The 15,834-nt window shown below is 39.1% G+C and overlaps 1 protein-coding gene across 2 annotated transcripts in view; it reads left to right on the top strand.

Moving 5' to 3' along the window:
* The window catches only part of G3BP1 (G3BP stress granule assembly factor 1), a 35,461-nt gene extending 28,394 nt beyond the window's left edge, over positions 1-7,067 (top strand). The window contains exon 12 of one of the 2 annotated variants that reach the window (XM_027545902.1): positions 38-7,067. In XM_027545902.1, the coding sequence (XP_027401703.1) occupies positions 38-244 (207 nt within the window). In that variant the 3' untranslated portion in view covers positions 245-7,067. The remainder of the gene's footprint in view (positions 1-37) is intronic. The other variant, XM_027545901.1, reaches the window with a different exon arrangement.
* Positions 7,068-15,834: the final 8,767 nt, after the last annotated feature.

Genomic DNA, 15,834 nt, shown 5'->3' with positions numbered 1-15,834 from the left:
AAGCACTCTGTAAATCTGTTCACCTTGATTCTTACAGCCCATCATGTTCAGAGGAGAGGTCCGTCTGAACGTGGAAGAAAAGAAGACTCGAGCTGCCCGTGAAGGGGACCGCCGGGATAACCGCCTGCGGGGACCTGGAGGCCCTCGAGGTGGGCTGGGTGGTGGCATGAGAGGCCCACCTCGTGGAGGCATGGTGCAGAAACCAGGATTTGGAGTGGGCAGGAGCATTGCTCCAAGGCAGTGAATTGCTCTTCACCAGTCTTCAGGCAGCAGTACAAACTAGCTCCCACAGAATGATGAATTTCTTCAGCCAACCTTGGTATCTTGGAATATGATCCTAGTCTATCATAAACTGCTTAAGTTTGTACAATTTTACTTTTTGTGTTAATGGTGTGTGCTCCTTCTCTCCCCTGCCCCCCACCTTTTAGTCCGTCACTTCCAATTTTGTGGAATATTTTAGGAAAAATGGATTTTTAAAGAAGAAAAAAAAGACTGAATTTCTTTGCTTTATTTGCATATACAGACTGGATTTTTTTTTTTTTTAACAGTTTCCCCAAAGGAATGTGTCTTGCTTCTTACTGACATTTGGTATGTTTCATTCATTGGACTATTTCTTACTTACTTTCTATGTATTTCAAAAGCCTGTGAGAACTACAGGATTTGATAAACATTTTGAAGACCGGAGAAACCCAAATTGTTTTCCTCTTTGAGAGTCATGACTATCTTCTGGTGTGGAGAAATTGCCATTGGAAAAATTGACAATTTTGATTCTCGTTGATGTGGTTAAAAACTGAATAAAAGGTGTTCGAGTTTTCTTTTAAAACATGATCACAAAACAGTTCTAAAATCTACTGGTTTTGACATTGGAATTTAAGTTGTGAGATAGGTTTAAATGTCTAGAATGCAACTGATAAGCTTTTCTTGAACTGTTTTTTTTTGAAGTAGAGTTTTTTTCATGTTTAATTTGTATTTGTAAAAAAAGAAAAAAGAACAAAAAAAATTTCCAAATCTAAGTAACACAAAACCAGAGCAAAACTGTTGTGCCTTCTATTTATCTTTGATTCCAGTCTTGGCAATTGTTTAAAGAAAATAATAATAAAAAAAAAAAAGACCCCTAGATTTGTTCTATCAGGTTCAGAGTATGTTGGGAATTATGACCCCATTTTTTACTCTGTATGTCTTGTGTTCATTTGTTATGCCTTATTCTGAAATTGAGTTTCAAACTGGAATGCCTTTGAGTACAGATGCTTCTGTAGAGTCCTTTGACCTGAATAGTTCAGCATTTGTATTAAGTTTTATTTCAGTGTCTATTCAGAATCCTAATCATAGCCCGTAAGAAAGAATGTGACATTAATGTTGGACTTTGATGGTGTGCTTGAGTGAGTGCTAGGTTTTTTTTTTTTTTCTTTTAATCATAGCCATATGGTAAATTTTCTGTTTTGTTATGGTTCCCTTTCCCTGGTGGGCATGCAGTGGGTATTTCTTGGAAATGGCCAATTTTTATTAAAACGTTTCTGGAAGATCTGGCGATATAGACTAATACTCGTTTTGCATGGTGTGTGTTGAGTGCTGTGTGTGAGATGGGTGAAGGCTTTGTTCACACATTTGTGTAGCAAGCCTTTGTGTGATAACTTGTCACTACCAATTGAAGGGCAATGAGGTTGTCAACTTAAACTTATTTTTTTTTTAACAGTGTTCATCTTTAAGACTATTGTTTGAGGCTAGTATATTAGTAGGAATAGGAATGTTTTGCTGTACTGGGAAACTAGGTTTACTGAAGGGCGTAATGTTAAATGAAGTTTTTGATGTTATCAGTTGGTCCTTAGTACCACAAATATTTGAAAATTGGCAACATCTCCTTCATATATAACAACATAAAAAAACTTACATAACTGAATCCCATAGCTGGTTTTTGGGTCAGTTTAAACAACTAGTTGGTAACCACTTCATTTGGCCCAGAATTAGAAGAAATTCAGCTTGTACTTTTGTAGCTTATATTAAGCTTGTAGTAGAAAAGAAAATTTAGCCTGAGTTATTTTTGAGGAAAAAAATTAAGTTGCAGTAACTATTAGGTGATAAAATATAGATAACCTAGAAATCATTTTTCATAAGTGAATACTAAACCATACATTTCTAAATGTTTTTCCTCCTCAGAGCAGAGCTTTAAGGGCACTAACTAAATACAGTGTTTCTCAACTTGGGGCTATTGTTATATCCTAGAGGACATGCACAAATTTGTGGGGTTTTTTGGTGGGGAGGCGGGTGGAGGGAGATGCATGCCCTGCATCTGGTGTTTGGTGAATGGGGGCCAGTGATGCCAAAATGCTCTTGGAAAATGAAGCAACCCCACTGAGAACACAGGGAGTCCTTACTCCTGTAATTCATGGTGGGTAGAATGGTGGAGTAGGACAACTGGAGTGAAGACTCATTCGTTTGAAATAGAGTCTCAGAAAAATAGCAACTAGAAATCTCTCAGGAATTATAGTAACAACTACTGTAAGTAATTAATCCCAACTTTACTTTATTTGTACCAATTGTGTGTGTATTGTGTTTTAATTTGGAGAGGTAGCAATATACTATATGCTGCTTGTAATTTATTGCAGGGAATTCCTGCATAATTTCCCAAAAGGTTGCTTCAGTAATTTCAAGTTACCATAATTGGGATATTGTGGTGGTTTGACTTGCATTGGACTTTATAAATAGGATTCAGCACCCTGGTTAACACTCTTAAGTATCTAGCTATCACTGATAACATTTACTGCTGATGTAATAAACATGTTACCCTAGGTACACATCTATTCACATATTTCACAGTTAGTGAAAATAAAATAGATGAGGGCAAGATTTTCTGTAGGGAGCATCACCTCATCACATTCAACTTAATTTTTTGTCTGTTGGAATGGCCCAACATGTAATTCTTTTCTCCTGAGCTTAAAACCCTTCACACATGAACATTTTAGCTAAGGTACACTAGTTTGGTTCAGTAGATCTCAGTCTTTTAAGACCTGTTGAAAATAAATAGACCTTTGGCTGTACAAAAATACTTTTGTTTGCTTTATATTGAGGGCCGTTTTGTGTTTTCCTGTGTTCTCAACATTTTGAGTTATTGCTGCGAAGTGGTGAAATGGATAATGCAAGAATAATTGTTTGGTTTTGGATCAGTAGGTTACTACCACCATGTTAGTTGAATTGCACTTTAGTTTTAGGTTAGACAACTAAATTTTTCACAGCTATACCCTGTGAATTAGGTGTTATTCCCCTCCCAAAGTAGTAGGTGAAGAAAGTACATCACGAACCTCCATGTAGTAGGAGCAGATTGGCCTCCAAAACTGATGCTTTTTTTCTAGAACCATAGTGCCTACCTGTATTTACATTTGAATACCATTAAGGGAATAGGGCATGAAATAACTATAGTGTAGAGACTTGAGTCTGCAAAACTTTCAGGTCAAGACTAGCATTACCATTTTCTATTCCCATGAGGGTAAAGTAGTTAAACATTAATTTTGTAGGGCTTCTTTTTATTTGCAGACTGTATTGTAACACATTGCTATTGAATTACTAGATTATTTTCTCATCTGGTTTGGTAATACATTTAGTACAATTTAATCTGGATGTGGAAGACAATATTTTTAGCATCATCCAGGTTAGTTGAGTTGTGTTTTTTGCTTATAACTGCCATCCTCTGATACTTTTCTTCATCCCTCTATTTGAGAAACCTGGTAGAGTTAGTGATTTAGTGGAGAACGTGGCACTTTATAGATACCGTTTGTTAGAATATATGAAAATTTCTTTCTATGAAGTTTAAATTTGTAGTCCATTGTTTCTCTTGTGGCTTATTTTAGGTAAGTTGTTTGCATTTGTCAAATCTACTGATCTATAAAAATAATTTTTATATTAAAGCTTTATTTTTGTGCTACTTAAAAGAATCTCTGTAGGAGCTGTATACAGATTACACAGTTGTTGAACTTGTAGTTGAGCAATTTTGAATCTTGTAAAAGAAGCAACTTCAACATTTATTTGAATATGGAGTTCTAGCTAAGTGCCTAATGTACCACACATTGGCAGTGGACAATTAGGGGTAGTCTTTTGCAAATGTTAGAAACCTTAAAGCATGTGTTAGAAACTTAGCAATACTTTATGTGGGATGGGTTGTAGGTTAAAGTTGCTTGTCATGTTGTACTAGGTCATTAAATGAGGACTTCTGGTTTTAGGGTAGTAATACCTTTTGGAATTTGTGTTTACTGTAATATCAAGGTTCTGGGGACCATAGATGGGCTTGTGAACTTACTAGACTGAATTAAAGATACAGTGGCACATGTGAGATAAAACTTTGATTTTTATTATTTTTAGTGGATATGTATCTAACTCTGAATGATGCTGAAATTAGATTGCTTTGCTCATGCGTTCATGCAGCAGTCTTTAATAATGGCCTGAATGAGTGAAAGGTTGATTAAAGGTGGCCTACAACCCTTAACCAGTTTTACTTTTGATCATGCTTATGTATTGGCTTAGAATCAAAGTTGTTGTCTTTTGATTGCATAACTTTCGAAGTCTCTCCTCTTCAGTTTCCACTCAAACCTGGTAACCCCCAGTGAGAAGAATATAGTATTGGAAATCAGTTCTCTTGTTACTTCCATAAACCATGTGACCTGGTCAGTTACAGAAATCTATGCAGGGTTATTACTTTGAAATGTGTCCAATGTCACAGATTCCTAAGGGACTTGTATCCATTCAGTGTGTCTTTGTGTGTTTTTTTTTTTAAAGTAAGTGATGCTTACCCAAAAATTCACTATTGAAGTACTTTAGCAAGTATTTATTTTTCAGAAACCCACTTGTGGGAAGTTTTCCTGTATTTTTGGTAGTAATTAGAGGGATGATTATATCATTTAATATGGATATAGTTTTAACTATTGCTGTAATTAACCACTTTGGTTACTGATACTCTCCCTAAGTTTTGTTGTCACCTGTTTGGGTTTGGTTTAGATTCTTAAATTTTTTATGAGGAGTGTATGTACAGTGATTTGGCCCTTTTAAATGAACACGTAAGGAATTAGGGAAGAAGGGACTTCATTTAAAGATTCAGTTTACAATTTAAGTAGACTATGTAGAACATACATTGTGTTAAAAATAAATTTGCATAGGTATCTACATTGGTTTTCAAGAAGAGTGGGATAGGGGTGGAATTTAGCTGATGGAATATGAATAATTTATGGTTTATATTAAAAGAAAGTCATAATTTTAAGTGAGAAACTATTTCTATAAAGTGTCCCCCCCCCCCCGTACTGATGATTATCACAAGAAACAGGAGGAGACTCCTAGATTTCTTAGAATATCAGTGCTGGAAAGGACTAAGGTGATTTGTATAACCCTTGCAATTTTCAAAAGGTGGATGACTCGGATGACTAGTACAGCACATTCAGGAGTTTCCAGTCCTGCCGTGTGTTTGCTTTAGTAAGCCAAAGCTGTTGAAAGGTAGGATGTGGGGAGGAAAGGGAAGGAGCCACACTGTGTGCTTATCCAGTTGCTTCATTAGCTCAGTTTTCATACCCACGTTTTTTGTTTTCTTCCAACTGTTTTAATGCCCCGTTCCAGGGCCTTTTGTCAATAAGGACATTAACTTGTGTTCCCCTCAGGGATGGGTTTACTACTAGCCGTCAGAAAGCTATTGGGTATCCTAATGTGTTAATAGCTGAAACTCAGCTGTAATTTTCTCCTAAACCCGTCAGCAGTTTGCATTCTGTACATTGTGGTGCTTTCCCCACCTTGTATTGTGACAACTGTAAGCTCCTAAGGGGCAGCAATTTGGTCTTAGCCATATACCCGGTTCAGTGCCTGGCAGCACCATGTTTGAATCAGGGTCCTAATCTGCCTTTCCAGTGGTTTTTCCTATTCTTCACGGAAGGATGTGTATGGTTTGCTGACAAGCTAGGTATTACTGATTCCGTGGCTTCAAGTGCCTTCACTCTCCTGAAGATAGACTTGCATCTGCATTCTCCCTGCCTCCCCTCCCCCGCCACCTCCCATCTCTTACCATCAAAACCTTTTTTCCAAGACCTTGTTCAAGAGCTTTTTTTTCCTCCTTAAGAGAAAAGATGTCTTAAGATGTCTTAGGAGAGGTTAATTCATTACCCTGTGGGGGTTGGTCTGTCCAGAATTTGAAGTAAGGAGCAAATTTATTTTCATCTGCTTTTCTTCCACATTGTCCCTCCTGTTGGAAATTCTATCCCAATCTTCATTTTGAAATGTGTTCCTAGAATATTTAATACCTTTCTCTTAGCTTATAACTTATGCCTTCAACCTAGAACTAGAACATACCATAATCTCCTGGAGGACAAGGACTGGAGGATTAATCCATTCCTCCTGGAGGTACATGAAAATGAAAGCACCCTTAAATGAGGACTCACTCAGTTGAATAATGTATTCCTGTTTTCATGCTTATGAGGGAGGCATGCCTAGGGATTGGCCATAATTCAGTCAATTATAGGCATCACACATTTCATATCAGAGGGGATTAGTGTGAAACTGAGGGGTGGGCAGAAGAGGGAGAAGTCTCTGGTCATTTTGAAGTACTTCCATCCCTGGTCTGGGCAATTACCTGTTTCTTTCTGATTGCGCCCAGTATATCCTGGGCATTTTGTGTTGACGCGCAGGAGCTGTATGTGCCAAGTTTCATTGTACACCATTTCTTCCTGTACACCTACTCCGTTCTCAGTTTGCCATCACCCGTGCTACAAGTCAAAGCCACCCTAGTCACCTGCTTCCTGTCTCCTTACTCCTTACATCCTGTCTCCTGCTAGTTCCTGTCAGTTCTACCTCAGCAGTCTTTCACATCCTTCCTCCTCACTTCCTTTCAGTGGCCTCTCAGCTTTCTTTACCTCTTTCTACTTCCAGTCTACTTTCTACACAATGTTAGATTCATCTTACTGAAACCTAGCTCTGACCATGTATCCCATGTACGTGTTCTGTCTTCCCTGCTAGACTGTAAGCTCCTTATGGGCAGGATCTGTGTTTCAGTCATCTTTGTATCCCATAGCACCTATCAATAAATATATCTTGAATGAACAGCATAAAGCCTTGTCTTAAGTGAAATGATGTTTTCCAGATGATACGTAGGTTTCTCTCGGGTAATTGCAAGATTTCAAAAGTGCTCCTAATATCAAGTTGGTTAAGTAGTAACAACTATGAATTAACCACAGGGAAAATTTCAGAAAACTTTTAATTTTTTTCCGTTGGAATCAGCATGGATGTGTGTATATGGATGGTTCAATAAATATATTTTTATATATACATGTATCACAGAAAGTTTACATTCCATCTTCAAACTGCAGAAATAGATTTTTTTTTACAAGCCAAAAAATAACTGCCATAACATTTATGACTTCATGCAAAAAACAGGGTTGAATAAGGGACAAAGGGGAATTGGTTGTTCAAGGTTAAGAGTCCAGGGAGAAGTAAAAATATACCATAAGGAGGCGATTGCTTAACACGCTGCTTAAGGTGGTAGCCAAACAAATCCTTAACTGCAGCATTAAGGCCATACCAAGTTTATACATATATACAAAGAAATTTCCATATAAAAGACATACTATCACATTTTCTTCCAGGAAAGGATGAGGAGCTTTGTGAGTAATCCTGACCCAGTTTTCCAGGCCCGTTCATTGTTTAAGATGTCCCCAGGCTACTGAGAAATGTCTTCTACTTTGGCTAGTTGTCAGTTACTGCTGTGTGGGCTTGTGATTTTTGCAGTCTCCTACAGGGAACTATGAATTATTTTGAACCTCTTCCATCATGGATGATGAAGCATTTAGCAGCTTAGCTAACACTGCCCAATCCAGCATAATTTTTACATCTCCCAAAAAGTACTGTAATTACAGTCAGAATTGTAATTTGCATTTGTCTTACCTGTAACAGACTCTACAGTCAGTGTTGGCATTGTGACCTAAGAACTACACAGTGCCTTTCTATTCTTTGGAGTTAAAAGAGAACTTTTTGAATAAAGTGTAATGACCAGAGTGTGAGGTTTCAGGTAACAACCCCTAGAGTCACTGAAAGTTAATAACTTTGTTTTTATTGGCGGTGCCACAAGGCATGCAGAAACTCAGTTCCCGACCAGGGATCAAGCCCATGCCACCTGCAATGGAAGCAGAGTCTTGATCACTGGACACCTCCCAGGGAAGGTCCCTTAGTAATAAACTTTTATCTCCACTGTATCACACATGTAAGTTGGCAGTACCTTTTCGGAAAAAAGGAAATGTAAAATTACTTGCAGAAGTATCATACATGGGATTTGCTCTTCTGCCTAAACATCAAGTCAGGCAACTTTTAAGACAAAGGGCAGATCTTTTGTGCAAATATCTACATGAGTTAAATGGGGAAAGCTTGAAGGGCAAGTCCTTTGGAGCTGACTTACAGTGATGCAGAAGGCATTTACTTTGGCAAGGTTGAGGGGAAATCTTGAGATTGGCCCATCTCAGTGAATGAATCTTGTCCCCTCCCACCCCCCCCCAAAAAGAAAGTCTAAGATAAATTATGTAAATAGGGTACAGTGACTGAGCATTTATTTGATAATGTTATCACTCATTTTGGAATGTTGTAGATTAATCTAACTGCTTTTTCATTAATGTTGACTTAGCTATGAATTGGATATCAAATAGTCCTGTTCATCCCCAGTTGTCTATGGGCCTTAGGGCATTCACAACTTTGGTTGCAAGGTAATTCGTCATGTCCCATGTTCCCTGGGTCAGTCAATTTTGAGAATGAGGTCTCTGGAAATGGCTTGTCCTGGGAGAGGACCAGATAATGTGTGGTTTGGAAGCACTTTAGTATGTCTGAACACTTAGAAAGTGAGCAGTCACTGTACTTTCCAAGTGTACTTCACCCAGAATGACACTAGTTAATTTACATTGCTTGCAGTGATTTGAAACATTCTAGGTAAACTGAGTTTGGACTGATCCAGACAATGAGACAGGGATCCACTTCGACAGCCTTACTTCCAGGCGTAAAATCATTCAGGGTTTTGTCTTAGACTCTTTGTGGTTCATGTTGTACATGTCGAGTCTAATTCCAACAGTGAAGGTGTGTATTGCATCGTTTTTCAAACTTATTTGCAGGCTGCTCAAGTCAGTTGGCGTGTTTGTCTTGAAAGTAGAACTTGGCTATTTAACTTGCTTTGAAAAAAAAAAATTTTTTTTTAAGAACATTGTACTTTTGTTTAATGTGTGCAGAAATCACATTGGGTAGGTATTTTATCTGGGTCCAATATACTAAGTAGCAAAGATGCACACTTTGGGATTTAATTTACTCATCTCATTGTAACTGTTGTTAGTGCTGAAAATATAATGGATCCAATATGGGAAGATCGAACCATCAAAATACGAAATAGTCTGGATTTAAAAACTGCTCTGAAATGCACTGTGGTATGTCCATTTTTTTTTTCTGTCCCTTACGTAGTCTGGCTAAATGACGTGTTGAGCATGGTACACTTTAAATGAGGTAGAAATATATCTAATGTGGGAAAAACTGAGTTTAGCAAAGTGATTATTTGATACGTAAGCACCACTTCTAAAAAAGACTTGGGGCAGTCTTTCATTTACTAGGATAGGTAATACTAACCTTCTCTTTCCCAAAAATATTCTTTCTGAAGAAAGGTAAATCATTCAGAAAGAAACTATTCTTTTTATATACTTCCATAGGCAATGACTTACTAAAACCCAGTTACTTTTGTCTTATTTTATTTTTTCCTGTTCATATTTGACTTTTTCCCCCTCCATACACTTTTTACTTTATAGTCATGATTTCGTGCTTTGAATGGAGAGATGGTCTCTGGGTTGGGAGAATTATTTTAAAGCTGAGAAAAAAAAGGGGTGTGCTAAACTGTACTTGTCTTTTAGGTCATCTCTGTTTAATATTTCAGATCAACAAAATGTAATAATATTAGGAGCACAGTCTCTCCTTTACAAATACCTGCCTTGTACTAAGATTGGCTTGGCATGATATTTGACAAAAGATAAAACTCTAAGAGTAACTTTCTCAGAATCACTGTAGAATAGCGAGCTGAATGTGCCTTTATTGTCTTCTTTCTAGTGCCTACCTATCACAAACTAAATGCTTAATACTTGGCTTGAATTGGTGTCCTTGACGATGTGAATTTCTAGTGGGTACTTACTATATCTGCTGCTAAGATAAAGTTGAGTTTCCTGCAAGAAAGTACCGGTAAGTTTGAATTGGGTTGGAAGTATTAATATCAGCTAATGGTGAGGGGATGGAATGAACTACTTTACAAACCATGAAAGGGATACCCTTTTGGTTTTTTCTACTTTTAAGGTAGTCCTGATGTACTCCAAATCTGTCTTTCCAAACATGCCTACCATTCATTAGACTTCAGCCAAATGGATAATCACAGTGCCTTATATTGTGCCCTTTGTTATTTACCTCCTTATTTTTAGTCATGTTCCTTCTGCCAGAATACTCTTCTCCCATCTGTCAAAATCTCACATGTTTTTTAAGGTTCCTACTTCTCAAATGGCCTGTCAGCCATGAAACGTTCAGTCCATGGCACCCTCCTTTCTCTGTCACATATTTCCCGCATTCCACACTAGTAATTACTTCAGAACTTCTATTATCCCTTCCTGTGTTGTAAGAAAAGAAGCTCTGTTATATTCTGATACCCTGCTTTCATGGTAAACTGCCTTGATGCAGTAGAATAGCTGGTAGATGAAGACAGGCAGGTGTAGGGAGGTTAAAAACAAAGCTGATAGGAAAACTGGAAAGAATATGTAAACTCTAGTCCTGGCTATAACACTTTCTTTTGAAACCTCCCCCTTGAGCTTCCAGCTCAAACCTTGAAGGCCTAAACAGCTTTCTCTAGGCTGAGACATTTTGAAAAATCACCTAAAGGCAAGCACTCAACAGTTGCCTGGAGACCTGCTGAACCTGACTTGTGGTCACTAGGTAGGGTTCATTCAGAGTGCCATTTTTGCTCACCAGCATCCAGACAGAGCTACACAGAATACGGCTCTGGCCCTCAGAGCAGGAGCCAAGATTTGCCTGGCATTGCTGCTTATAGCTCATGGTCCTGTTATGCCAAAGGCCAGACTTGTGGGTGCAACTGTAGAGTCATGGATGAGGCCAAAGGGGACCTCAGAAATGTAAGAAGCCTACTCCCATGAACTGGTCTGACTAGTTTGTACACATCAAGTTACCTAGGTGATTGTTTAGTCAGAAACATAAGGAGACAAGTAGTAGCTTATTAAAAAATTTTGGGAGTGGCAGTGGGTTACGTTCATAGATTATAAAGAGTTGCTCCCTTTTTACCTCCGCAGCTACTTGAAGGAAGTGATCTTGGGTTTAACACTTTGAAAGGTGACTTAAAAAGGAAACTGCTTTCTTGTTAAAAGTCTGAGCCCAGATAGCCATCCTCCAAGAGACCTCTCCTGATTTCTGTCTCATCTGTTACATATCTTTTGGCTTAGTTACTCATATCCATATCACATTTCACTTCATAAATTAAGTTCTGTAATTACTCTTGGTTCCTGTGCCGTGTACTGTTTGTAGTAGGTTCTTGGGTGAGTGTTTAGAGGGACCTAAGTAAGACTTCCAGAAAAGGTCTAGTTCTTGCCCTTGAGTCCAGCCAAATCCAAGCCATTCCAGGTCACAGTGACCCCTCCTACAGGACTACACACAAGGTGTTCTCATTGTCCTCCAAATGCTGTTTATTCCCACTCTGCCCTGTTGTCAACTGATTTTGCTTGCTTCCACAGTTCTATAGCCAGAAAATGGCCCCATATCACTTCCAAATCCTTCATGTACTAAACACTGGATTAGTAGGCTGTCAGTCTTTAAAGGTGGGCTGGTTTGTATTGTTTATTACCAAGAGGGAGGCCAAGGATTATTTTGGTTCTTGATTTACACGATGCTTGATTTCCAGTCTAGTACAAAATGGTATGCCTTGGCATGTAATGTTACAGGAGGTTACATTTATGTATATTGGGATGTACCTAGGCAAAAGGAACCGTGTGTGTTATCAGAAGATAGAAGATAATATTTTGAGTTAAACTATTGTATCTTAGATATACTGTTTTTTAATGACAAAGTAAACTACCACATCAATTGCTTGACTTTATACTCAACAATTTGGGAAGATAAGAGGTTTTTACAAGCAGGTGACTAAGGTCACAGTGAAATAATTTGTTGAAGTCAAAAACAGATGAGTGGAAGAGGTAAAAATGTCATGCCTGTTTCAAAACTTGGCTTCCCATTGTCTATAATGATGTCAAACTTGGGCAAGGCTGGGACTTGGGCTAGTAATAGTAACATAATGTTTCTGAGCCTCAGTTTCCTCATCTATAAAAGAAGAAATAGGATGAGGGCCATTGTGGGAATTAAGTTATAGACTGACATACAGTAATCTTAATAGTCTATGTGTGACTGAGCACTATTCACAGAGTTTACTAAATACGGTGCTTCTATTTAGGTAGTACTCAAATGGTGTCTGTGGAAAAAGGGACGCAGTGCTTGTTAAGTGGAATCGGTACTAGAATTTAGGTTTCTTGGAATGTGTACAGCCTCTGAAGTGAGCTCATTCACCAGTGAGAGAATGCTTGGCGCTTGAATTTTCCCTAGGCATGAAATTTCCCAGCATGAATCAGCTGCTCTGGAGGGTGTGTGGGTTTTGGCCCTCTGGGTACCAGCCTCAGTTGTGAAAGAAAGCTTTTTGGTGACCTCTTCTGGCAAACAGGAAGAAGTAAGAAGGAGTTTCAGAGTGGCTGAGATGATGAAAATGCTCTACAGTTTACAACAAGGGGATGGAGTTAACATTATATCATTTTATTGACACAGTGGGTTTGTGATGTGGGTATTATCCCCAGATACAGAAAGAAATTGAGAGTCAGAGGGGTGATGGTCTGGCTCAAGATCACTCACCTACTTGGTTGTCAGCCTTCTAACTCAGAGCTCGTGTCTTTTCCACTGTACTAGGAAAATCATGAGTGGGTTTAGAGAGGAAAGTTGAGAGGAGAAGAGGAAGAGTAAGACCATCACAGAGTCTGGGGAAGTCCTTATTTTTTCTCTGCAACTAAAGGACAACTGTACCTTTAGTGGCCTTAAAAAAAAAAAATCAACAAGCTTTACAGCTAGGAAAACTTCATGCTCAACTAATTCAATACTCCTGTTTTAGAGACAGGGAAACTGAGGGGAAAATAGAACTTTACAGTGACGATACAACTACTATTTCACTATATATGTTTTATCACACATCTATCCATTCTAGAGGTCTTTTAAAATATGCCTAGCTTGAATCTTCTGGGGACAAAGGAGGAAGTGGTTATATGGTGATGGCGAGCTGGGATAGGAAGCAGTTGGTTTCCTAATGGAAGCATTATCATTTAAAAGTCTATTAATTTTTAAAAATTTGGAACCAGAAAAGAGTTCAGTCTGCACTATTCCCATTAATTTTAGGGCCAGATGAAGGGAGTGAAGATTATTTGTCATGTCATCCTGTAAGCATTTTGAAGAGATTCTATTGCTACAAAGCATAAATACATCCCTGGTGGGAAAGGCAGGAGCAGTGTTTTCTGATTATAAGCAGTGTTTGTTGGAGCTACAGAAATGATTTCAGGAACATCATTGCAAGGATGAGGTTTGTTTGGGGGAGGGGAGGGTTTGCAGACAGCTGGCTCTACTGCACCATACTTGCTATAATAGTTCTTCTCTTTATTAGTATAACCTAGCTAGTGGTATGAATTTAGATGAACCTTCCCAATGGTATGAAGCATCTCCCCTCCCCTTTTATTTTCTGCCTTCAACTGCAGCTAGAGAGAGAGGGACAGAGGAAAATATTTCTAAGTCTTGCCCATGAAACGATGTGTGGTGACAAGCTAGGGGGAACTTGGAGTTGCTGCAGTTATTTCCACAGGGGTATTTCAAAAGTTCAGCTCTGACACATTTCTCGTTGATTCTTCCAGAGTCTCTGGCATAGAGAATTCAAACAACTGCCCTGGGAAGTGGGGTACAGCCTTTACAGGACATACATGCTAAACTACAAGAGCAGAATGTTGTCCTGATGTTGGATGGGATTCGCAGGTGAGAAGTTAGTTTTATCCGTCCTGTGAAATACCTGAGACTTTCATGGCCAGAAAATTAAGATGATAATCTCTTTGAGGACCAATATGCTCCACTTTCTTAATTTCTCCCTACCTGCCCACTGAAGGGCTGGGGTGGGATTCCAAGCCTGACACTGAAATGGGGAAGCAACGGAACCTTTTTAGAACACACAGTATACTCTTGATCAGCCCATCAAAGTATCCAGAATTTGGCTTTGATAAATTTCCTTCAACGCCCTCTGTTTACAGGGGGTGTTTGGGCCAAGAAAGGTGGAGTAGCTAGCTTACCTATATTTCCTTGGTGAGCCTGAGGTAGTGCCAGAATGAGGACCCACTTCCCACTGACCTCTGTCCACTTCAGGAAACAGGTGTGTTTACATAGAGCACTGGGTTTCTGGAGTTGCACGAGAACACAGTTGAGTCTGAAGAAAGGCAGGCCTAAACCAAGGCAATGTTGAGGAAGTGGGAAGCAGGGCGACTGACCCATCGTGCTTGGAATCTTGTCACCAGTCAGCATCTTTCACCCCCCAGGTTAGTGACCTGGTTCTGCCCTAAAGCTGGTTAATAGCCTTACGTAGAGTATAATTTTTGTCACTGTGCTCTCTGAAGGGTATATTTTTGGCTTGCCATTCTCTATAGTCTAACTTACTGACTCAGTGTTCCAATGAACATTTCCCAGAGCATTGAATTTTTCAAAATGCAAGAGCTAGAGGAAGAATAGAAATCACAGCCTTAAAGCAAATGAGACAGGAGCTACTAATCCATTCTAGTCCCCACGCGAATACCCCATTCCCCACCCCCTCAGAAATACATCCACATCTTCTGGCAGACTTGGGTTTCAAAAACAAGGTGAACAAACTGATGAAACAGAGGAGGTGGAGGGAGACAGTGGAAGGAGGCAGACGTGGGATGGAGAGAGAAGAGGGAGAAGTAATGGTCTGGATCCTAGCTAAAGAAGCCTTAATGATCCTAAAAATTATTGGGCAATAATTTCTACTTCGGAACTCATCTCATTGTTTCAAAGAATGATGAAGCACCTTAATTATTGCTTTAAAGAACCACACGGCTCCATCAAAACAGCATGAAATAGCACCCACATATGAGCAAACATCTCCTGCCATTGCTGTTTACAGCCTAAGAAATCCTTTTTTTTTTTTTTTATCATCTACTCACTATCCCTCACTAATGTTCTTTTTTTTTTTTTATTCCTTTATTTCTCATGTGTTCCCCATCCTGGACCCTCCTCCCTCCTCCCTCCCCATACCATCCCTCTGGGTCGTCCCAGTGCACCAGCCCCAAGCATCCAGCATCGTGCATTGAACCTGGACTGGCATCTCGTTTCATACATGACATTTCACATGTTTCAATGCCATTCTCCCAAATCTTAAGGAAGCAACAGGATAATAACTTGGTAGAGGCATCGTCTAGTCTGGGCCCTCAAGATTCTAGATACCTCAAGGATGGGAGAGAGGTTGGTAGCTTGCCCTTGTCCTCCTGGACATCCTGAGATCTTTAACTGGGACAGCCAGAAAGTAGTCATCACTTTCATTCTCTTACCCCATGGACTAGGATGGGAAGGGCAGAATTTTTTTCTTTCTTTCTTTTTTTTTTTTTTTTAATTCCTCATTATTATAGGGATTTCAACCTGTCTACAGAAGTTCCTCCTGTCTATAGGGATTTCATCATACTCTGAGACTGAAGCCTTTGCAACATATGCTTTTCCTTACAGTGTTAC

This window comes from Bos indicus x Bos taurus, chromosome 7 (assembly GCF_003369695.1).
Source record: "Bos indicus x Bos taurus breed Angus x Brahman F1 hybrid chromosome 7, Bos_hybrid_MaternalHap_v2.0, whole genome shotgun sequence".
NCBI lineage: Eukaryota > Metazoa > Chordata > Mammalia > Artiodactyla > Bovidae > Bos > Bos indicus x Bos taurus.
This window is presented reverse-complemented; position numbering and strand designations above follow the sequence as displayed.